Raw genomic sequence first — 24,646 nt, 5'->3', positions numbered from 1 at the left:
CCGGTGACATCAAACCAGCAGGGCTGCTGACCGTGTGTGAGAGAAAGTAACCCGGTCTCACTGCTCTCCCCGTCTACATTACAATGCGATCGTTCAGCAAGGCCCTGCATATGCAGTTCCCATAAGCCTCTCTGGGCTGGCTGCAGCACTGCCACCAGTGCAGTCTCATAGTGAAGCCATCAGTGATGAAAGGGTTAAATTAGTGAGGAAACTGTCCTTTAGTCCAGTGCAAATGTTAATCTACTTCCTTATAGTTCTTTTTTCTTACATTTCATTCCAGGTTGAAGGGTAAAAAGGAGACCAAAATGGCTGCCACCGTTTTCTGAAGAACTGAAGCACGATCCCCTTAATCAGTGGCTACATACCAAAAGGGGGGGACGGTAGAGACGCCAATCATACAAAACATCTGGCAACAGATGCGCAGAAATCATTTTGATTGGTGTGTTGACTGTAGTAGCATCCCAACACAAGAAATGTGATTCTGCAATCAAATGGATGCATTTTGTTCTGTCTGTCACCTACCGTTCCCTGTAGCTATCGCTGCGTTTACCAACTCGCTGATTGCACTTGTGTACCTCGTAGGTAAGTTGCTCTGCATAAGGGCTTCTTATAACTGCATGTAGCGCTATTCCTAAACCAAGGGAGGCTAACCCTGCTCCCAGGGAGTTGCAGCGTGAGCTCAATGAATTACATTAGCTGGTTACAGTTTCTTTGGCCATGCAGCTCCTCTGGTCTAACCTGGTGGCTAAGGTGAGGGTGAAAACCAAAACCACCGGATGATGTGGCCCTCCTGGACCACGGCTGGCCACCCGTGATGTGGACTCATACGGATTGTGCCTCCTAATCCAGGTCTTCCTCGCCTCGGGGTGTTTTCCTGTGAAAAGGAGGCTCTCAGCAGAGGCAGTGGTAGCAGGGCAGAGAGTAAACAGGCACAGAACAGCACTGTCAGAGGGCCTCTCTGATCCTCGTCTGCTTACTCAGCACCAAGCTGGGGGGGGAGAGGGGAGGGGGGGGCTGTTTGTGAGGGGAAGGCCCAACGAACGGGAGAGCCTCCCTCCTCTGCCGCCATCCCAGCAATGCTGTACCAGGGCTGCTGGCATTCTGCAGGTGGTCACAAGACACGGGGAGACATTTTAGGGATGCCTCAACGACCAGACGCACAGCCTGCGTCTCCCCAGAGTCTGCCCTCCGATTCTGGGTCCGTCTCCTGAGGCCCGACGAGCTGAAATCTGGGTTTGGACCGAAACCGCGACGCCAGGCAAGAATTGCGCAATTGTGTCATTTTAATAACCTTGGAATGTTACTGAGCCAATCAAAATGAAGATTTCCGTCACAAGTTCTGAGTCCCCTGACCCGATCGGTCTCATCTTGAGACACCCGCAAAATTTCAGATACTAAACTTCAGCAGCACGCACCGAACCAAGTTTCTGTCCAGTACTTTCCAAAATTGTTCTGTCGGCAGATTCGATCAGAACCAGGCAGAACACGCACCCAAAAACGCCCCCCAACGCTGTGTCTCACGCTGTGTTCCTAAATAGGACCTGCGTAGCACACACCACTTCAAAAATGTCATTGGGCTGCGCTGCAAGGCTATTGATGGAATTCCCATCTTGGCATGTTAAGCATCACCAAGTGGCACAGCAGAAATCACACAAGGTCTGGCATCGCCACTTGCAGAAGGGTAAGAGTCACCTCATGAGCGTACGGCTGGTGTTGAAAACACAGCTGGATACAGGCGTAATGGAATGAGACTATTTAAAATAAAAACAGAAGATTTTTTAAAAAAGATTTTTTTTCCCTTCCTCTTCAAAGTTAAGAACACTGTTCTGTTCTCAGGGGCCGATTTGATTGGCACAATGATGAAATTCGCACGAAAAGGGACTACTTTAAAGACTGAGAATCAGGGGGGACACCTCTGAGCCTGGCTCCTTTCCAAACGCTCGGCTGGCCTGTGGATGGGTCTGACAGCAGGCCCCGGAATGCCCCGCCCTGCGGAAGCCATTTTAAGGCCAGGGCCTGCGGGGCGAGCGTCTGAGCGGAGCGCTTCGCCGTTCCCACGCGACGGAAACGAAAACGCGACCGTCGAGGGCTGCCCGGGAACGGAGGGCGGGCAGAGAAAGGGCATATTTAATCGGGCTGATTAAATATTCATGAGCCGGCTGATCCCCGGCTCACTCCGGAGACCTGGGAGGGCAGGAGGATCGCCAAACACGCCGTCCCACCGATGCATTTCAATGAGCGGCAGCAACAACCTCCGCTCATCGCCAAGCAGCTACACACCCACCAGAGCGTGTGAATTTACACAGGTTAATCAGCCAGTGCAACCTCTTTCTTTATTTACATTCAAAGCGTTCTTTCAGACAAAGATGTATGCTTGCTTGACTGGAGCAACAGACTGAAAATCCATATAAACGTACCTTTCATGTAAAGCATGTCATATCTGAATACTTCTGTCTGGCAGCCCATCAATGAACACTGATTGGTTAAAGCGTAAAAAACCATGTTTCGTGCGAAAGAAATATGCTTTCAAAAGATCATTAACAAATCCTCCTGTAGAGGATAGTATAAGAACTTAGTTTCTTTTAGGATAAAAAAAAATTTGAATCAAATGAAATACATTTGAAATCACATTACATGTTTTAGCTCTTTATTCACGACTTAGAGAAAATATGATTTTTCCATTCAGACAGCTAAAAAGGCCATTAGAGCTGAACTGTGGAATGACACTTTAGCTGGGTAATAATGGGCTGGGCTCAGTAGAGAGCAGGGAGCACTGTGCAGTAAGTGCAGTGAGTTTCTCCAGGCGGTTCAGCAGGTGAAGGTCTGAGGTTCACGGCGGTCTGTATCCTGACCACACCACCGCTACAGACGCAGAACAAACCGCTCTGGGGTTAGCTTTTGTTCCGGCAGCAATTAGCCCGCGAAGTAAGGGGAAACGGCGTTTTGATGTTTATGACGCGGGACCATCTGTGGAGGGCCGTGAAGGCGAACCTCCTCGTCCGGGGGGCGACGCGTGCAATCTGGCGATGGGGCCGCGGGTCCTCTCTACGCTGGTCTGGTTTGTTGGTGTTATCAGGATATGGGACTGAAATGTGAAACTGCGTGTGATGCCGCACAGGAGGATTAGCGTTCCATGGCCATGGACCACACTAATGCAATGCCGAGGTCTGGCACAGTATGAGGTAGAAGGGCTGGGATGAGAGCGGGGGGTTTGAACCTGGAACACAACAGTGTGCATGTGGAGGTAGTTTTGGACCTGGTACACAGAACCGTGTGCATTTGGAGGGATTCTGGACCTGGTACAGAACCGTGACCACTTGGAGGGGTTTTGGACCTGGTACAGAACCGTGGGCATTTGGAGGGATGTGGGGACCAGGTACAGAACTGTGTGTGTTTGGAGGTGGTTTTGGACCCGGCATTAAACAACACGCGTTTGAAGGGGTTTGGACCTGGCAGAGAACCGTGAGCCTTTGGAGGTGGTATTGAACCTGGCATTGAACGGCGTGCGTTTGGAGGGACTTTGGGACCTGGCAGGGGAGTGTATGCGTTTGGGGAGGAACGGGAGGGGATTAAGCGGCCTGACGGCACGCTGTGTTTACGGACGGGATTCTCCGGAGTTGCCACGCAGTCCACCGCAGTCCTCCCTCCAGGCTCAAACTGAGCAGCTCACACGATCTTCCGAAAGCAAGCCTCACCCTCCCTGTGCTCATCGCACTCCCACAACACAAAGAGACGCTGGAAAGCGGCTACCAAACACAACGCACTAAAAACAAGCATAAACTGAAGTCACTCGTGGTTCTAACTGGGCTCTTTCTCAATCTGAAGTAAAGAGGCATTGAGGTGTGCCCAAGTAATTGGGCTATAGAGAAGACCAGAGAAGACCAGGCTTGAAACAGTGCTAGATACTATATAATTTTGAGGTAATCAGAGAGCACTAGGTGCCCTTCAGCGGTTGGAAAATGGCAAGTATTGTTGGCTGAATGGCCTATTCTCATCATTCTGTTGGGTTACATTGCTATGAACACACAGCTCACTTCTACACAAAACCCATTCCAGCCAGAGCGAATCCAAAAGTAACACAACCTACCCAGTATCTATTAATGTCACATGAGCTGGTCCTTCACTCTCATGGTATGAGAACATGACCTGACATCAGCCACGAAAAAAAAAACTTTGAGCCACATCAATCCCAAATACCCTTCAGAATTCTATTATTAAAATACTTAACAGCCTTTGGTTCAAATGCAATTAAAGCAAAGCCCTTCTGAAGTTTTAAGATGGGGGACAGAGATTGCTCGGCTGAAAAAAACTCGGAAAGGCTGGAGTTTAACCACTGCGTTCGAATTCCCAAAACGGCTCACGCACCTCTTAGAAACATAATCACCCCTCATTAGTATGGGGTAATTAAGCGCGACCGTTTTTCAAAAGCAAACGCTGATGTGCTTGCACCGCGACAAGGTCCTGTGGGCATTCTTAAAAACTCATTAATATCGCAGCGTGTTTATGCCGCCTATAGTGTCAGGAATCCTTGAACACGGAGCAGCTTCCTTAATGAGACGAAGTGTGGCAGAAAGATTATACGGCCATCTTTATGGAGTCAAAGATACTTGCCCTCATAAGCTACACAAAAACCTGTCCTTCATCTGCCCAGCTCTAGGGACATGTGTGCAAAATACCTATAGCATCTGACAGGCTACACTTAAAGTACACCATTAGCGTCTGAACAATGAGCGTGCGGGGAATTCCCACGCTAGGATATTTCTGCATTTCGCTCCAAGCAGTGAGCTTTCGGTGTGTGTCCGAGTGTGTCCGTAGAATGTCTTTGTATGATTTTGTCTCCACTACCCCTCCCCCACCTTGTCAGCTGCGCTATATTAAGGGGACCTCACCACTGAGGTATCTGCGCACTGGACGGGCCTTGGCGCTGATGGTATGGGTGCATTTTCGGGACGGGGTCCAGCTCCAAAATTGAAGCGAGAATTATGTGCACCCAGCCCCCTCTCTCTCCGTGCTGCAGGGACCATCAAAGGAGCTTCCATCCGTTTGCGTGCGTGCAGATTGGCCGACAGCACCCCCTGCTGTCCGAAGGGTCTCACGGCAGCGTGGCCGACGGCTGACCCTGCCCGGCCTGCCTGCTGCTGTGGGGAGGGGGCATCGAGGCCCATCTCCACGGTAACGAGAAGGCTAACGATAAAGAGGACATTAAAGAAACGGTTCCCTTTTAAATGAACTACACTTCAACAACAGCTGTATAAATTAGCTACAGCGATAATGGCACAGTTCCGATTATTCATCGGGGTAGCAAACAGACAGAGCAGGGACCAATCAGGATAGAGAACACACAGAGCAGGAGCCAATCACACTGGAGAGCACTGGAAGCAGGAACAGGGCCTGTAGAGGTAGACAGTGAGTGCTAACGGCACCCTTGCTAACTCTCAGCGCAGCGAGCGCTCAGTTTGTCCTTGTTAACGATGATCTGTGGGGATGAGTGAAAGCCAAGCTCCACCTCAGCGCTGACACGCATGCAACTCAAGCCGGTGGCAGCTCACGCTGTGTGCCACAGCTGGGTGCCTCCCATTCCAGCAGAGGCCCGCGGGGTCAGTTCAGCCACAAACGCCCCCGACTGTCGCTCCTCAACCCTGCGTCTGGATCAGAATCACACTGCATGGGAAAGGAAGCTAACATCACCACTCAGATAGGGCACGCCTTGGGACAAACTCAAGTGTATTAATTCCTGTTATACACCCACGCCCTTATTTGGCAGTGCTCTGATGACATGTAGTTATGTACTGTATCTGGATGGCCTTGTGAGCTGGGCTGCTCTGGGTAACAGTGTCTGACTGCTAGCTAAATGAATCATGTGAGGGAAGAGAAAAGTCTGTATGTCTTCTCCGGTCGATGGGCAGGTCCTTATTAATGTGTGTGTAATGCAGTGCAGCACGCACACAACACACCATTCTGCATTCCAGCTGGCACCAGCGGCCATCTCTGCAGACAGTGGCACACCATCTACATGACATGCACACGATCACACAACACACACACACACACACCGCACGCACCAAGTTCCACAGACACAGACCAGCACAGACAGGCCACACACGACCAGACACAGACACAGACACAGACACAGACACAGACACAGACACAGAAACACACATGCACAGACACACAGACACAGACATGCACACAAGTAGACACACACATACACACACGTATACACACACACACACACAAGTAGACACACACATGCACACAAGTATACAAGTATACACACACATACACACACACGTACGAATACAGACACACACACCTAGAGACACGCATGCGTATACACACATGTATATACACATACACACAAACGCACACAAACGTACGCACACATTCACACACACGCGTATACACACAGACACACGTGCACAGACACTCACACACAGGCGTACACACACACAGACAGGAACACACACACATATACACACACAGACACAGTGAAAACATTTGCCTGGCTGGGGGGCTGAACAGCTTGTGTAAATGCCTGACAGTGCCAGCCTGCTTACTCACATCCGCTTTCCACACCGAGCAACTGTGCAACTGGCAGGGCAGGGCAGAGTCACACATTCCAGCTGCTAAAATCACACTAATTCAACTGACCTTTCTACCTTTCTTTATCAAATATTAAAAACCTTATTTCTCCCCCCAAAACAAGCTGACTTCTCAGGTACAGCAAATTTTTAAAATAAAATAAAAAACAACATATTTTTTCCATTGCTCAATAGTGTAACGCTTTAATTTTTGATGTGGTTTATAACTTTGTATCTGCTGAGTCATGAAACATTTGACAGCACACTGTGGTGGATGACAATTTTCAATATAAAAAAAAAAAGACACAAAGACAAAAAATAGAAATACAAGGCTTTTTTCTTTACACTGAAGGTATGCAGGCTGAGAAAGACTAATGTTGGGTGAGGACAACGGGCCAATCAGCCCCATCTAGGTCAACGTATGAACCAATGAAACGGCTGCAATGGAAAAGACACCTGATGACACAGATCCAGTCACCCTTAGCAGAGCGGCCATCTTTAAGAGAGGCAGACTGCACAGCGGCCTGTCGTGTACAGTGTCCTGCGGTCCACGTCACTCTCGGTGACAGGAATGACAGCTCTCCTCCTGCTCAGATCGAGCCGCTCCATCCTCTGTCTGAGGTAACGTCGGCTAAGCTGTTCTTTCCCGCTTTCAACCATGTCTGCTGTCGCTCTCAGGTAACCGTCCTCACTGAGGTACCCACGACCACTCTGTAATCTCTCTGAATTGCTCTTTGTTCTTTCTGACACACCTATAATGAAACTAACCTCTCACTCAAGGCTCTATTCTCTCTGATGTAACTCTGGCTAAACTGTCTCCTCTAGGAATCTCTGCTGAGCCGTTCTGTTCAATTTCAATTTCTCTTTGAAGTTACTCCGGTGACACCAGTCTCTCTGTCTCTCCAGTCTCTTCTCACGGAGGTACCTCTGGCTTCACTGGTCTCTCTCTACAGTCTCTCTCTTCTCACTGAGGTACCTCTGGCTTCACTGGTCTCTCTCTGCGGTATCTCTGGGTTCACTGGCGTCTCTCTGCAGTCTCTCTGTTCTCTCTGAGGTATCTCTGGCTTCACTGGTCTCTCTCTGCAGTCTCTCTGTTCTCTCTGAGGTATCTCTGGCTTCACTGGTCTCTCTCTGCAGTCTCTCTGTTCTCTCTGAGGTATCTCTGGCTGCACTGGTCTCTCCCTGCAGTCTCTCTGTTCTCGCTCAGGTATCTCTGGCTTCACTGGTCTCTCTGCAGTCTCTCTGTTCTCTCTGAGGTATCTCTGGGTTCACTGGCGTCTCTCTGTTCTCTCTGAGGTATCTCTGGCTTCACTGGTCTCTCTGCAGTCTCTCTGTTCTCTCTGAGGTATCTCTGGCTTCACTGGTCTCTCTGCAGTCTCTCTGTTCTCTCTGAGGTATCTCTGGCTTCACTGGTCTCTCTGCAGTCTCTCTGTTCTCTCTGAGGTATCTCTGGCTTCACTGGTCTCTCTCTCCAGTCTCTCTGTTCTCTCTGAGGTATCTCTGGCTTCCCTGGTCTCTCTCTGCAGTCTCTCTGTTCTCTCTGAGGTATCTCTGGCTTCACTGGTCTCTCCCTGCAGTCTCTCTGTTCTCTCGGAGGTATCTCTGGCTTCACTGGTCTCTCTCTGCAGTCTCTCTGTTCTCTCTGAGGTATCTCTGGCTCCACTGGTCTCTCTGCAGTCTCTCTGTTCTCTCTGAGGTATCTCTGGCTTCCCTGGTCAAAGCGGCGAGACACGCTCAGCACCCTGCAACAGAGGCACGCTCTGAAAACACGCCGCGATGCACATAACAACACAGCAAAGCCAACGCCCTCCCCACAGGCCCAGCTCCAGCGTGACCTAACCGGGAGGTTCCTTCTTCCCCCCCCCCCTCTCAGGACAGCCCCAGAGGCCGGGAGGGGCGTAAATTTAAGCCTCGTCCGGTGACCCGAGTGGACTGGGTCCTCCACCCCGTTATTAATAAAGCCTGGCTGATTTAAACAGCCCTGCCCGTCAGGCCCACAGTGGTGGATTACCTCTCACTCTAATTAAACCAGGCCTCTAAGGTCACTCACACAACACACTGCCAGAGCCTCAGTAGCAAGACCCCCTTAAATGGACTTCCTGTTGACGGATGGATGGTTGTACTGCGGGGAGGGAGGGGGCATATTTATACTCTTTGTGAAATGAGTGCTTCAGAGTTTATGCTTCATCATCATCATTATCATCACCGCCATCGACCTCAAACGGCACGCAGGGTTTTCTATCAAACGCAGCACAGTCACCCGATTGGTCGGGCCTTAGTGACCGGAAAGGAACTAAAACCAAAAACCCAGCCGTCGGCAGGGGGGTACACCCAAGCCCTCCAACAGCCATCCGCCGTCCCATAATTCAATGCCACGGCCACGGCGGGCGAGCAAGGCCACGTGGCGTCCGCTGACAGCACGTCGGAGAGCGTGGATTAAACAAACATCCCACGCTCTGCTACGCGAGCACACCTCTCCCCCAGCCTCCGCACAAACGTGTGTCCTTCACGCTCCCTGGCAACCCATCACAGGCTGACAGGCTTTTACGATGGAGAAGAGCAACAGTTCCCTGCAGTTCTACACACATACAACAGCGGGGACACGCCTGATTTAGCCCTTTGCTGATGAGGGAGTATACCAGGCCATTTGCTACAATAGCATTATGGGAAAAAACACAGGCGATAACTTCCAAAGTGAATGGGCAATTTACAGTTTTTGGCATTTAATGTCTGATGACTTCTTCAGCCACTAGAGGGACCCCTGCGATTCAGGCAGCAAGTGGGGAAGCACAGGGTCCCTCACGTGGACAACAAAGTCAATGCATTTAAAATTCAGATATTGCTTGAATTAGCCTAACATCATATTGAGGTTTACCATCTCAGCATTGCATTTCTTTAAAAAAAAAATGTATAAAAACACCAATGAGGATTTTGCTTCTGGAAAGATCAATGGAGAAAATGCTACTTCCATAGTAAATAAAATGAACAGACAATGTAGTCTGAGGGTGCAAGGAAAATTGTCCCAAATTTACCCCTTCACCCAATAAGGTTATAAATATGTGATTGGAACATTCTTAACTGACATTGTAATGCTGATGTACAACCGCTACTGGTAATTGGAAGCAAACTGAGTTCTAGAACACAGACTCCCGCAACACAACATTGCAAAAAACCGACTCTTCAAAGAGTTAAAAGGGACTGACTCGACCCGCCCCCCCATTCCCTGTCCCCGCCCCAATTCCCCAGCTTACCTTCTTCCCAAAGAGAGAGGGCGGAGTCGGGCGCTGCCGTCCTGAGGACAGGTCCACATTGTCATTTGGGTCTGCAACATTGTTCCTGTGGGTGGGAGAGAACTCTCCTTCCTCGCCCTCCTCCTCTTCCTCCTCTTCTTCCTCCTCCTCCTCCTCAGAATGCTCAAAGTCATCGCTCTCCTGGTCCATCCCTTCTTCCTCCTCGTCCTCCTCATCCTCTTCCCCCTCGTCCTCCCGGGTGCCGTGGGTTCCCTCCCTCTCCTCCTGCTGCTCCTCCTCCTCCTCCTCCTCCTCGGCGTGGCGGGCGCTGTTGTTGTTCTCCTCCTCCTCCTCTTCCTCCTCTTCGTCTGGCTGGCGCCGCTCGGGTCGCCATGCCCACCGGGCGCCCTTCTCGTCCCCGTTCACCCGACTCTCGGTGGCGGTGGCGGCGGCGGCCTCCTCCCCCCGCCCCTCGCCGTCCCCGGCCCCCCCGGAGGACCACGGCGCCTCCTCCTCCTCCTCCCCGGCCACGCCCGTCTCAGCGGGTGGCTGCTCCTCCTCCTCGCCTTCCTCCTCCTCCTCCTCCTCTTCTTCCTCTTCTTCCTCCTCCTCCTCCTCCTCCTCCACCACCCGGTCCATGTGCTCCTCCTCCTCGGCCTCCTCGCCGTCCTCGTGGGGCGCCCGGGCCGAGGAGCCGTTACCTCGCCCCGACCCCCCCGACCCCCCCGGCCGCCGCCGCCTGCTGCCCCCAGACAGCAGATCCTGGTTCATTTCCAAAAGCCAGCTTGCTACCTCCTGCACCTTCACCAGGCCGCCTGAGGAGGGGAGGGGCTTGGCATTCTGCAAAACACAGAGAGCTCCGCTTCAGTCACACATAAAAACACAACACCTCACTAACACGGCCTACAAACTGCATATTAACACACATTACAAACCTTAACACATGCAGCTCTGATCCCACCATAACAAATGTGGTCTATTCTGTCCACAGCTCCACAGTCCAAATTCAACTTTATTTGCATATCACTTCTTACAGAGACGAAGCCACAAAGACACTATACAGAGCAAACGGAAAGGAAAACTGGGTGAAAACCAGCCTTGAAACGCCCCCCCCCTCCCCCCCCCCCGACCCAAAAAAAAAGAAGTGCAATTGAGGTTAAAAAAGGAAAACCCCAGAGGGAAGAAAAACACTCCAATGGTGGCGAGAAAAAAAAGTCCCCAACGTGAAGAAATCTCAGAAGGAACCCGGCTACAGAGGGGGAGCCCATCCTCTGCTAGCCAGCCTGGTGTAACGGTTATGAGAGAATGAATGCTAACAGAAATGCAATGAGAGATCTATGAGAGCAAATGAAAATGGGTTGGGCAGGTTAAGGAGTCAGAGGTAGTCAAACTAGCTGGGAAAACAGGCAGACCGACCGTGCACATTAATAAACAGTGCTGGTCCTAGGTTGTGAAATACACTGAGGACACTTGCAGTCCAAAATAAGAATCATGGATTTCAGAAGGTTAAGGAAGAGGACCTGGCATTCCTCACACAGGGTACAACAGGTCAAAAAAGGGCCGAGTCCGATAGCAAGAAAGTGCGTCAGCCATTGTTCCGACCGCAGACGTGTACGCCAAATTCGCACCATGTCGAGGAGTGAGGGAGCTCGGCGGCCGGGGGAGGCTGCTTTCAGAGCCCGCCTCGGACTCTCGAGTGACAGGGCGGGGGTTCAATCGGAGGAGCCCAATCACAGCATTCCTCCACGCGGGGGAGAGGAAGCGCACACGATAGCGGCTCAGGGGTCGGCCTCGGGGTGCGAAAGGTAGCGCGCTGAACTCACTAGAGCCCAGCAGACGCACGGGAAATCCTTTGCGCATTGTTGTCTGGCTGAGGGAACGCGTTTGCGTTTGACTCCTGAGGTGCTGCCTGAGTAGGGGCTGGAGCACGCTGGGGAGGGGCTCCGATCTTCTGTTAGCACTCCGGCGGGGAACAGACAGGATAATGAGGGGGCACGAGTGGGAGAGGGGCACGGGGCGGGGGGGTGGGGGGGGCAGCACTCGACGCGTTCCGATGTGCCGGGAGGAGCGACGAAAAATCCTCGAACAAAGTTCTCAAAGCTCGACCGAGGAGAGAGAGAGAGCGAATTCCCTGGTTGGACGGAGCACAAAGAGCGCTGCTTATTGGTATTCGGGGGCAGGGGGGCGGGTGGAGGCCCCGGACCACTTCAGAGCTCTGGAGGAGCGGTTAGCGACGCCGCGCGCCGCGAGCCGGGCTGACGGTGGTGCCGTGCGGCTCAGACGCCGACAGTCTGACGACAACGACGGAATCTGCATCACATCTCACTCGAACGCTGATGACCCGCCGCTCCTGCTCCTGCGGGCACTGGAGGTGCCTAAAACGGTCTTCTTGCAGGACGGCCAACCACCCCGAAAATTCACGCAGGAGAGCAGCCAGAAGCATCTCGAGATGCGCCCGATATGAATTTGGAATGGAAACCATTCGTAAATATTACACACTGGCAGCACTTGTTTTGATAAAAATCCCTTTTTCCAATGCAGGCTAACATTACTAGAAAAGCCTTTTATCCCTTTTTAAAACCCTTATCCTCAGCAAAGTCCTTGAGTCTGCACTTTCAGGGAAAGCAGCAGAGCTATGCTGCTAACGTGGGGCACTGCACAAGCTGCATAGTTCTCTCCTCGAAAATCGGTCGACCCACCAGTCACCGGCGACGACCTCTCCCGGCCTCTCCTACACCCCCGCGGTGCAGCGCTCTCTCAGACCGGCCCCTGAGAGCAGCGCAGCGGCAGCAGAAACAGCTTCCCCACTCAGAGCTCAGGGGTTCTGGGGGCCACACGGCCTTTCGGCCAGGGTTACACCCCAGAGTGGCCCCTACGTAATGTCCTTATTTAAGCCTGCTCATTAGCTCACAAGTTCTTAGAGGGACACTATGATGCATATGCTTGAAAAAGTGCAAGACTCACGTACAAAACTGACCAGTTTTGGCAACATTGAGATAAACGCTAAGATCTGAGCTTCATCAGCAGCGACTTATTCATGACAGCTGACATCTCCACAATGTATTTCCACAGATAAATCTCCCTCGTTGACAAAAATAACCCAGCAAAAACTCTGTAGCAATACAGAAGTCCTTCAAAATGATTTCGGATTGAAAGAATTAACTGAGTTTCAGGATGCATTATAAAGTTCCTCATAAACCTAATAGTATTGCCAGGCGAGTCCAATAGATGGCAGTATCACCCATATTCCTATCCGTTGTGCAATGAGTCTTCTAGCCACACTGGCTGCTGATTTCTGTTGAACAATGTTTGCAGATTCCAAGACTGGACTATCAATATTGCACAGGAATGTCTACTAAAAAATATTACAGTGATAGGTCAATACTGCCAGAGAGTACCCCTGCATCTGTCAAAATTTTAAAATATCTTCTGTGCTCGCAGTAATACTGAAACAAAACTATTTTGAATCGAAGAGGGATTGACAAGTCAGGGCCATTTAAAAAAGTGAGTACTTCCTGGAAGAAAGATTGATGTCTGTTGTAAAAGCAAGAAGGACAATGCCCAACACCCACGTCTCCTGAAATAAGGGAAACAATTACAAATAGATTACACAAAATTACAGGTTCGGCAAAAATCTAATCCAACAAAGAACTACACAAAATTACACATAATTGTGGTTTGGAAAATTGAAAAAGCAACAGCAAGAGAGACTCACTATCTTTGAGATAAGCGCTTGCACTTTGGCCAAACAGCCGGCAGGGGGAGCCCTTGCACAAAGCCATGTTGAGGAAAGGCACTTAAATACCATCCGCTTTGACCAATGAACGAATGGCATTTCAGACAAAGGATAAAGCCCCCCGCCCCCCCATTTATAATTTAATAGTGGCATCACTGCCTTAGTGTATCCACCTAGGAAAAGGTTAAATGATGTTGAGAGGATTTAAGCCGGGACAGAATTTTGAAATGGCAGCAGAGCATCAGATGCCTTGGAGAGAAGGGGTGAAAAAAAAAACATCATCCAAACTGCGCTGTGTCATAAAATGGGAACCTTTGTTCAATACAAACGGCATCAGCGGGAGCCTGCAGAGATTACGCCGGGCTGTGGGTCCGCTCCGCGGTGAAAGAGCGCCATTAATCAGGAGATTATCCGCCACCCAAAACGTAGAGAAGCAGGGCTCGCGCTGAGAAAACAGGAGAGGGGCAACACAAAAAAGAGGGAGAGAGAGTGAGATGGGAGGGAGAGAGAGAAAGACAGAGACAGAGAGAGTGGGAGGCAGGGACAGAAAGAAGAGAGGAGGAGACGCTGGCCTGACAAGTACATTTCACCCTCGCTGGGATCACCACTCATCTGCAGCACTAAAAACCCTCACGCTTTTAAAATTACAGAACGCCGAGATGACCCTTCATACATTCCAGATTAATAAAGTGCTTCTGCGAAATCAACTCTGAAACGTAATTTTCCAATGTTAATGTACTGTAGCCGTCCAAAGCTTGGCAGCCAATCTTGAGCGAGCCCCACAGAGACAGAGCGTCTACTCCTCTCTCTCACCCCTCATGGGGTCACTTTAGTGGGCTTCCTAGCTTTCAGCTAGGGCCCAGTCCTATGAAGCAAAACAGCTTCAGGGCTTCTAGAATCACCACAGCGATGCGCAGGGGCAGACAGATGGAGCTTTTTTGCATGTGGTAAACCCCAGTGGTAACGCGGCTACAGATAGTGTAGGTGCACCAGACACTCAACTCCTATGTCACTTCCTTTTAATTAACCACAGGGGGTTCTTACTGCTAATGGGTGATTACAGTGCTATATTACGGCACTAACAATATTGTACTTGGTCTGACTGACACCAGCCCTGCACAGAGCAGTACGGTTAATGGAGGGGCCTGAATCTTGGGCTGAGGAAATGAGATGGTCCCATCCATATATGATAGGGATCAGGGGGCGAGAGATCCCGGTTATTTTTTGCAGAAAAGAAACGCAGTCCATAGATTTCATCTTTTGATTGCTAGTAAAAGAGCGCTTGCGTTAAATTTACAGGTTTCATCATTTTGCGACGCGTCGCAGAAAAAGCGTTCCTCGCCGCGCGCGTCTCTGATTGCGCTCCCTCAGCCGCAGGCGACGCGCTCTTCCGGGGGCGGGTAATCAGGCCGCCCGCGCGACGCCTGCGCCGCGCCGAGCCGCCGCCGCGCAATCAGCCCTTAATCACGCGCAGGCAATCTCTCACGACCCCGAGGTCGACGCAATCAAAGGGCCCGGCGGAAAACAGGATCGTTTCTCACAAAAAAAAACAAGAAAGAAGAAGAAAGATTGCACAAGCCGCACGAAACGGCTCATTATCTGTCCGCCGTGTTTGCGACGCAGGCGCTCGCACGCGCATGCAAACACTCCTCATCGGAATGCTCGGACGCGGTTTCAGCGCTGCGCGCGCTGCCCGTACACAAAGGCTACAGACAATAGAAACTGAGAGGAGCCCACACCGGAACAATACAGGACTCCTGTGAAGCAGGACGCAGGTGATAGCGATAGGAAATGTCAGACAGGACAAAGTCACTGTAGTCAATATAGTGCTATAGTCCATACACAGAGTACATGAAAAGTACTCTGTACATGAGGGATTTAGTTACAATGTCCGTATACTGAAGGCATACAGGCTACAGGAAACCTTCAGTACTCATAAGGGTGGCAACAGTTCATGTGCTACAGTCCAAATGGACAGTACAGGAAAGTTTCAGCGCTCATACAAGTGGTGTATCGTTACAATGTAGCCATATACTACAAACAGACAGGCAACAGGAAAAGTACAGCACTCATACAGGAGGGCTACATGTACAATGCAGCCTTGTACTGCAGACAGACAGGCTACAGGACATCAGCAGTACTCAAATAGGAGGGTTATATTTACAATACAGCCTTATACTGCAGACAGACAGGCTACAGGAAAAGCACAGCACTCTCATAGGAGGTCTATAGTTACAATACAGCTTTATACTGCAGACAGACAGGCTACAGGAAAAGTACAGCACTCAAACAGGAGGGCTATAGTTACAATGCAGCCTTATACTGCAGACAGACAGGCTACAGGAAAAGTACAGCACTCAAACAGGAGGGCTATGGTTACAATGCAGCCTTATACTGCAGACAGGCTAGAGGAGTGCAGAGAGCAGAGGTAACCCATCATAGCGAGCGTGCTCTAGCTGTCGGTCTGAGGGGGTCAGCAGGCTCTGTCCGTGGGACAGACGGAGGGTAACCCATCATAGTGAGCGCGCTCTAGCTGTCGGTCTGAGGGGGTCAGCAGGCTCTGTCCGTGGGACAGACGGAGGGTAACCCATCATAGTGAGCGCGCTCTAGCTGTCGGTCTGAGGGGTCAGCAGGCTCTGTCGTGGGACAGACGGAGGGTAACCCATCATAGCGAGCGTGCTCTAGCTGTCGGTCTGAGGGGGTCAGCAGGCTCTGTCCGTGGGACAGACGGAGGGTAACCCATCATAGTGAGCGCGCTCTAGCTGTCGGTCTGAGGGGGTCAGCAGGCTCTGTCCGTGGGACAGACGGAGGGTAACCCATCATAGCGAGCGTGCTCTAGCTGTCGGTCTGAGGGGGTCAGCAGGCTCTGTCCGTGGGACAGACGGAGGGTAACCCATCATAGCGAGCGCGCTCTAGCCGTCGGTCTGAGGGGGTCAGCAGGCTCTGTCTGTGGGAGAGACGGAGGGTAACCCATCATAGCGACGCGCTCTAGCTGTCGGTCTGAGGGGGTCAGCAGGCTCTGTCCGTGGGACAGACGGAGGGTAACCCATCATAGCGACGCGCTCTAGCTGTCGGTCTGAGGGGGTCAGCAGGCTCTGTCCGTGGGACACACGGAGGGTAACCCATCATAGCGACGCGCTCTAGCTGTCGGTCTGAGGGGGTCAGCAGGCTCTGTCCGTGGGACAGACGGAGGGTCTCGCACCGGGGCGGGGAGCTCCGGAGCCCCCCCGAGGCCACGCGGGGCGCGTCACCGCTCCGACCCGTCGCCCGGCCGCCCGGTCGCGCCGCGGCCGTCCGGCTCCGAACGCGCCCGTTTACCCGCTTCAGCGGAGCGTAGCGTCGGAGGTCCCGTACGGTCTCCTCCCCACAGTCCAAACAAAGATACTTAAAGCAGCAAACCTCCCGCAAGGCCACCGCACAAGCAAACGGTCATCGGGGGTGAAGTCCCTGGTTTAACCCCTTTAAGACAGCCATAAGCCAGGGGCAGGGGTACAGCTGAGCATCTAGCTACTTTGGTACCAGCTAAATTCCCTCATCCAATCAAGGTAATCAATTTCTCAAACATTCAGCGCTTTTTTTTACTAGGCACAAATTAGAGCGGGAGGGGGAGTCGGCGCGTCGATCGTTTCTGAAATGACGTGGGCAGCAGGACCTTTAAACCAACAGGGGGCTGTTTCAGTGAGCTAGCGCACAGGGCTGTGTGAATTAGCAATCTGAGCTGCACAGTGTGTCTGACCCTTCATTCTGTGAGACCCTGTCTGCTTGTTAATCTTCATCAAATTAACTTTGATGAAGTCAGGATCGTGGGCATCATACTGGTGAGTGTCTCAGTTGTCCTTGCATAGACTAGGGCCCTTGTCTGAGGGAGTAGGGAACAGTCTTATACAGACTGGAGCTCTGGTCTGTAGGGCAGTCTTATACAGACTGGGGCTCTGGTCTGTAGGGTACAGTCTTATACAGACTGGGGCTCTGGTCTGTAGGGCACAGTCTTATACAGACTGGGGCTCTGGTCTGTAGGGCAGTCTTATACAGACCGAGCCTCTGGTCTGTAGGGTGCTGGGTGTGGTGTAAAGCAGACGAGAGCTCTGGTGCGGGACGGGGCCGGGGGGGTAGATGGGGGGGGTGGACGGGGGGGCGGGCAGGGTGCAGCTGTGCGCGTTGGAGGTCCCAGGTGATGCATCATCTCCGCGCTGATTACAAAGTGGCGTTCCTCGCAGACAGCCCATCTGTCTGCGTCCAGCAGCAGCCGCGGCTAGCCTCCACGGGCGTGTGAACACCCGTCCTCTCCAGGAACCCAGGCTTCCGCCAAAAACCCCTCCCTCCGCCATTCCAAAAAACACATTATCAGCCCTGCAGTGCCGCCAAGCCTCCCTGGGGGGGTGGGGGGGGGGAGGAGGCTGCACTAAGGGAAGCTCTCTGTCACTTTCTTGACAATGAAGAAGCATAGAGCACATTAGCCTCAGAAGAATGAAGTCACGAGGACCAAAACACATCAATCCAGCGCAGGACAGAGCGCGGTGCTCTCTTTTCCGTAAACAAGGGATCATGCGCCATCATTAATATCACATTCCAGCATCCCTGCGGATCAAATCGTCCAATGAGGGCCTCACAGAACCCACCTGCCCCAACTGACACCGGGCCAAAGTCCACGTTCTCCTCAGCAAACAAGGATTCCCTGCAACCGCATCCACACTCATTTATAGCTATTTCTGGGAAAGAGGTCGCTAACAAAGTCTCTGACTTATCTGCTGTTTAACAGGATTTTCGCTGTAAAGTCCGCACTTGTACACCGGCTTCCTTGGTTCTTGCACAAATACTCATGAGAATACAAATGAGCGCGTGAAATATGGGATGTTCTACTCGTAGAATTAGAATTCAAATGACCAAATCTTTCGTCTCACCCCAGTTCTAAAGAAATGAGGCTACTGACAGGCCAGTGACGATGATTTTTAAGAAGGCTCCAGATAGAAAGTGAATGTGACTCAACACTGCAGCGCACACTAACCTCTTGACTACCGTTTCAGTCGAGCGGAACAGAATTACGGGCCTGCATTTTTGCAGTGATTAACGAGCGGTAAATGACAGCAGTAAAATCCCAGCCTGGTCCAGCCCGCGGAGGAGCAGGTGGTGCTGCTGCCCTCTCATTTCACGGGTCACCCTAACGACGGGCCGACAGCGGAACCGGGCGGCCCGAACGGAAACACCGGTGGCCACGGCAACGGTAAACGTGCCGCGGCACCCGACGAGCGAAGGCGGGAACGCGGGATCTGACGCCCCCTGGCGGAATTTACCGGAAACTTTTAAGCACCTCCTCGGTCTCGCGCTCACTTTCCCGTTCGGGTCTACTGCCAGAACGGGCGAGGAGCAGAGCGCGGTCGAGCGGCGGGGGGCGGGGGGCACGCGGATAGGGGCGGTGGGGGCAGAGCTCCCTCCCGCCGCGTGACCTTGAGGAGAGAGAGCAGCAGACCGTTAGCCCGGGACGGTCATTAGGGGACCTCTCCGATTGCACAGCCTGGGACCTACAAGGGGGGGCCTGGACTAACCGGGGGGGTTCACGACATACGAGGGACCTATTCATTACGCGGTTTCCTGCCAGCGCCCGCTCTTAATTATTTAACCAGCGCGAGCGGGCTTCTGGTCTGAAATGTCCGACAGCAGTGAGCTGAGGTCTGCAGGCCTCCTCGGAGGGAACCATCTCCTCCGGGCTCATACAGGAGTGAAGCGGCGTAGGCTTGCACCGATGGAGCCTGAATGATCAGGTCCCGAAACAGAAACTGGAGGACCTCGAGCGCCAGTCCTGGACGGCCGGGACTTCAGGCCTTAATTTGAGCCGTCAGATGGGTCCGCACACCTGGCTTCCAGGGCCTAAACTGGCTGCAGACACAGTGACCCATCCAGGACGGGAGTTTGGGATTCCTGCCCTTATCGTTCTACAGTCCACCCCTCAGCTCGCCCAGTCCCATCCGGCACCAATGGCCCCACATTGCCTGGCATCACCATGGGCAACACGCCGGAGCTGGCTGCCGTTGCCGTGGAAATGCTGCGCGGTTCACCTGATTGGAGTGGTCACACGGTTTATCATACAGCACTGCGTATAAAGCATGACGGGCAGCCCGATTGTCAAGAACTGGAGAGCTGCGTAGACATAGAACGACTAGACTGGACCTGAACTACCAGCTGAGGTGAACCGAGTATAATAAACTAGTATACTGAGCACTGGCACCCCCTAGCTGCCGTTAACAAAGATCCAACACAACAATTCATATTTCTGTATATTAATAACCAAGGCTCAAGATAGAAAACTGTATTTAAAATGTACAAAATGGTGCCGTATTTTACTATATGCCCAGTAGGGGTCCAAAACAGAATAAATATCAATCGAACAGAAAGGCAGGACTGTCACAAAACCAGCACAAAACTGCTGTTCAGGTTATTCTTTTCTGTGTAGACAGTTGGCTTACAGCGAGCAGACTCTAGAGTCCCTCAGGAAAAATAAATCAATGCTGCCATCTTTTTTGCTCTGATAGGCCTCGAGCTCTTCCTGGACGGACATAACTCACGCGTGCCATCTGCTAAGCACGGCTACAAATCTGAGGCCTCGCGCGGTGCGTCGCTGTTCCTGGTTCAGCGCGACGGACAGCGGACCACGACACACTGATCCTAACCACGCCCCTTTATCAGCCACGCCCCTTTATTGAGTAGCAGGAAGTGCAGCGATTTTAAGGAGAGAAGAGCAGGACGGTCCCGCCCTGAAAACTGCCTCATTAACAAACAGCCAGAACACACCTCAGGCAGTATACACCAGCTTACAGACAATCTACACAATGCTATAGCATTTCTACAGCAACCATGCACCATTAGGCTGACAGGCTATTGCCAGCCTACACAATGCATTAACATTCATACAGCCATCGTATACTACTATGCACCAGCTTACAGCCAGCCAACACAATGTTATAGCATTTCTACAACATCCATGTACCGTAATACATCAGCTTACAGCCAGTCTACATAACGCATTAGCATTTCTACAGCCATAATATACCATAATACACCGGCTTGTGCTATTAGAGCTGGAGTCCAGAGCAGAGGTGCACGATGCCCACTGTCCACACCCCATTCTGCAGGTGTGAGCCTCCAAAAGCGGCTCGGGGCCAGCGGGGGCCCGTGTAAGGGCCACGGGCCATTAGCCCCCGTCTGCGGTGCGTCCGGAGGACCCGGCCAGGCCGCCAGGAACACGGACAGCCGTCCTCCTCCAGCGTCCGCAGGTCGCAGCTTCCCCAGCAGCCGTAAAAGGCCTCGGAAACCAGGTGTGCAGACTCAGGAGCCAATCAGAGACCAGGCGTGCAGACTCAGGAGCCAATCAGAGACTTAAACGAATCGCTTCAGCCAGCGGACAGCGAGACCCCGGCTAAATCTCAGGCCTGAAGCGCCGGGGTGGTGCTCTGATGAGGGGCTTTAACTCAGACGAGGGGGCTGGCAGGGGGCTGGCAGGGGGCTGGCAGGGGCCATGGGAGTGATGCAGACAGCGGTGGCGTGCAGTCTGGGAGGGGGTGGGGGGCCATGCTCCTGTGAACAGCAGCCCTGATCAATGGCACGCCCCGGGCGCTAATCGCTACAAGGCCCCCAAGGGGCGCAGATGCTCATCTCAGACTAACAGCAGGTAACCTGGCAGCCGGGAGTGACGCATTAACGCGCAGTGTTACCGAGCCGGGCGCTCATGATGTAGCAGGTGGGTTTATTACAGTGCAAAACTCACACATAAAGCACAAAGCACACCCATACCTGCACACAAACAAGGTATAGCACTACCGGCACATAAGCACATAAACCCATAAACACTCCCTCACACACACACACATACCTGCACACAAACAAGGTAGAGCATGTACCGGCACATAAGCACATAAACCCATAAACACTCTCACAAACACACAAACACACACACACACACTCAGTGCATGTGCACACACTCTCACCCACACACACACACACACACACACACAATGACCTTCCTTCTTCCCTCTCAGACTTTACTATGGCAACAGGACTTTGGATGCACTTTCCTTTTGGACTGCAGAGCAGCGCGTAAAGACAGGGGTCAGTGAGCAGTGCGGTGCGCGAGCGGCGCTAGCTGCTGCTGCTGGGGGAGATTTACCGGCCCGGGCTAAGAGGTTGTAATGTGGAGAATGTTAATCTTTATGGCCGTGAATCCCACAGGGATTAAGGGCCGGCGGTCAGCTAAAGGCAGGTCCCGCCGGGGACGAGCTCCCCTATAAACAGGCCCGCGTCCGCCGAGCCCCCCCGCGGGTCGGGGAAGGCGTTCCGCCGATCGATGCCGTCTCCTACCGACGCCCTCCTCTCCGGCGGAGTAAACAGAGCCCCGCGCGGGAAACGGACTGGAAGCTTTTACGCTTACCGCTGAAGCTGGCTGGCCACAGTGCCCCCTGCTGGCAGCACGAGGCAATGACGCAAAATAAAATGAAGAGACTGATTAACCGGGAGAAACAAAGTGAGAGGTCTCTGTGATGCCCCACCTCAAAAAGGCACCAGCACAGCACAAATACCAAGAAAACTGTTACGTTACTGATACCGCTGGCATATTCCTCAGCAAGGCACTCTGAAATATTACTCAGTTGAAACTTGAGCCTCCTCCCATAATAAAAGCATTTAACCCCCAATAAGCTTCCGCAGCAGTCCCTGTGCCCTCACTGAATCCACAGAGTGAATTCCCAGACTCGTCTGTGAGTTAACAAACCTTCCTGCTCTCTCACACAGGGCAGCAATCACAGATACTCAACCCCCGTGATGAGTCTCAGGCTGGGGGGGTGAACTGCTGAAATGAACCAGAGATGCTTCAGCAAAACACCCCGCTGTGTAAACGGAAGGCATGTAAAAATGTGACGCGTGTAATTCGCTCCGGATGAAAGCGCCCGCTAAATGAGGAAATGTCGCGCGCGTAACGCAAAACCGCCGGAACTGCGCTGGACCGGCGCCGCCGATCACGCTAATCGGCTCACGAGCGGGGGAGACATCCACTCATCCCTCATCTCATTCGCTCACGATAGCGAGGACTGATCATAAGCTCGTAAACACGGGGGAAATCTACACAGCCTGCACCTCACTCACCGATGACAGAGATCACAACGATAATCAGCTCGCAAGCACAGCGGAACTCAAATTAGCACGCATCCAATTCACTGACGACAGCGATCACGACGAAGACAGTCACCTCGTACAAAGCCGCAGAAACTCACTCGACCTACGCCGCGCTCAAGATGACTCTGATCTTGACAAAGATAATCAACTCGTAATTACAGCATAACACAAATGAACCTGTATCCAATTCACTGACAACAGCAATCACAACGAAGATACACCCCGCTCAAGATGACGCTCATCTCGACAAAGATAATCAACTCATGGACCTGCCGGCCCCCTGCCCTGAAGTGGTTACCTTGGGCGGCGGGCAGCCGGGTGCTAGGGCCCTGAAGTGGTTACCTTGGGCGGCGGGCAGCCGGTTGCTAGGCGCTGCAGGTGCTCGGGCGCGTGCCCGCAGGCCAGCAGGTCGGAGCAGCAGGTGGAGCGCCCGAGCCTCTTCATCAGAGAGGAGATGATGCTGCAGCCACAGCCGCACATGGACCTGCTCATGGAAGGGGTGACCGAGGAGGAGGAAGAGCCGGCGGCTGCCCCGGCGCTGGGGGCCGGTGTGGGTTCTCCTCTTTGGCTAGCTCAGACGATTGAGTCCCCTGTTCTTAAAACCCGGCGCGACCCAGCAGCCCATTTGGGGAACAGTCCCGGGACCACGGCAACCCTGGAGCTTCTGGAAGGTTCCAGACGGAGAGGTGGACGTGCGTGAGGAAGGAAGGCCAGTTTCACCTCGCTTCACTCTGCTGCTGCTGACGCTCCATCCATTCGCTCCGATCCTCCTCCCCTCCTCTCTCTCTCTCTCTCTCGCTCGCTCGCTTGCTCTCCCTTCCACTCTCCTCTGTCGACACGCTCCTCCTCTCCCTCTCTCTCTCCCTCACCCTCTCTCTCTATCCCTTCCCAGAGCACTGGCACGCCTCTCCCCTCCCCTCAGCGCGCAGACACGCCCCCTCCTGACCGAACCCTGCCCCTCCCTCCCTCGGTTCCCGCGGCTCGTATGCAGGAGCGGATGCAGTTACCGCGGGCGACGGCGATGCTGCTCCCGCTCCAGCCGGTACCCACTCCTGCGCTGCTGAAGGCGGCTGGGAGGCCCGGAGTCCTTCAGGCACGCTCAGACGGACCGTGACGCACGTCAGAGTGACTGACAGATTGGGGGGGGGGGGTCACCCGCTGTCACCGCTCCCGTCAGTCTCCGCATCATCGGCCGCGGGAGCGCATCAGGCCGGCCGCGGGTAAACTACAGCAAAATTGCCTCAATCTTCCCGCCAATAAAAGGCTGATGATTTCCCACACAGCCGGGGCAGGAGAGGTTAGAACAGCACTTTTATACTGCGGGGGGAGGAGAGAAAGAGAGAGAGAAAAGTTCCAGCCTCCAGCCGAGCGCGCGGGTGTAAGGGGGCGAGCGCGGGCGAGAGAACGAGTGGGAGGGGCTCATCGCCCTCGAAAGACTTCCACCTCCCCTCTTCCTGAGGGGCAGTCCCACTCCTGCAGCAGCACGAGTGAGACACAGGCGGAGGTGGAGTTCGACCCTAAAAGCCCAACACTCCGCACATTCCAGAGGGCTGAACGTTCCGGAAGAAAAAACATAAACCCGCTTAACGATTCACGCTCTTCATTTTCCCCGCCGGGCTGCGGTTTTAAAACAACTGAAGATATCCCTGACTGCGCCTGTTAATAATGCATGCGGCAGCCGTCACATCTGCAGCTGATGTGCCACGCTTCCCGCCGAGCTCTCCGCTGTCAGGGTCAGCGTCCTCGCGCGTTAGCTTGTCCGCCGCGCGGCCATGGCGACCGTTCCTCGGAGCGCGCTGCATTCGAGAGCGTCTCTGTTCGCAGGAAGTCGGAGGTCCCGCCACGGCCAGTGGTGCCCGCCGCGTGCCCGCGCCGTTGGCGCCGCGCCGCCAGGTGCGCGGGAGCCAGGAGAGGGTGGGCACGGCACCAGCGCGCTATGA

At 53.1% G+C, this 24,646-nt stretch overlaps 1 protein-coding gene across 3 annotated transcripts in view; it reads right to left on the bottom strand.

The window, feature by feature from the left end:
- Positions 1-24,646, bottom strand: part of LOC135254803 (cilia- and flagella-associated protein 251-like) — an 82,832-nt gene that overhangs the window by 15,311 nt on the left and 42,875 nt on the right. Inside the window, exons 3-5 of one of the 3 annotated variants that reach the window (XR_010329966.1) lie at positions 9,833-10,651; positions 7,558-8,323; positions 6,223-7,506 (exon numbers count right to left, since the gene is read on the bottom strand). Coding sequence is in view for 2 of the 3 variants with exons in the window: in XM_064335318.1 (XP_064191388.1) it covers positions 8,297-8,323; positions 9,833-10,582 (777 nt within the window). In the remaining variant the exon portion in view is untranslated. Of the gene's footprint in view, positions 1-6,222; positions 8,324-9,832; positions 10,652-24,646 lie in introns of those variants that run through there. The other 2 variants (XM_064335318.1, XM_064335317.1) reach the window with 2 other exon arrangements.

The sequence above is a fragment of the Anguilla rostrata genome, chromosome 5, assembly GCF_018555375.3.
Source record: "Anguilla rostrata isolate EN2019 chromosome 5, ASM1855537v3, whole genome shotgun sequence".
Lineage (NCBI taxonomy): Eukaryota > Metazoa > Chordata > Actinopteri > Anguilliformes > Anguillidae > Anguilla > Anguilla rostrata.
Note: the sequence above shows the minus strand (reverse complement) of the source record. Positions and strands in the feature narration are given on the sequence as shown.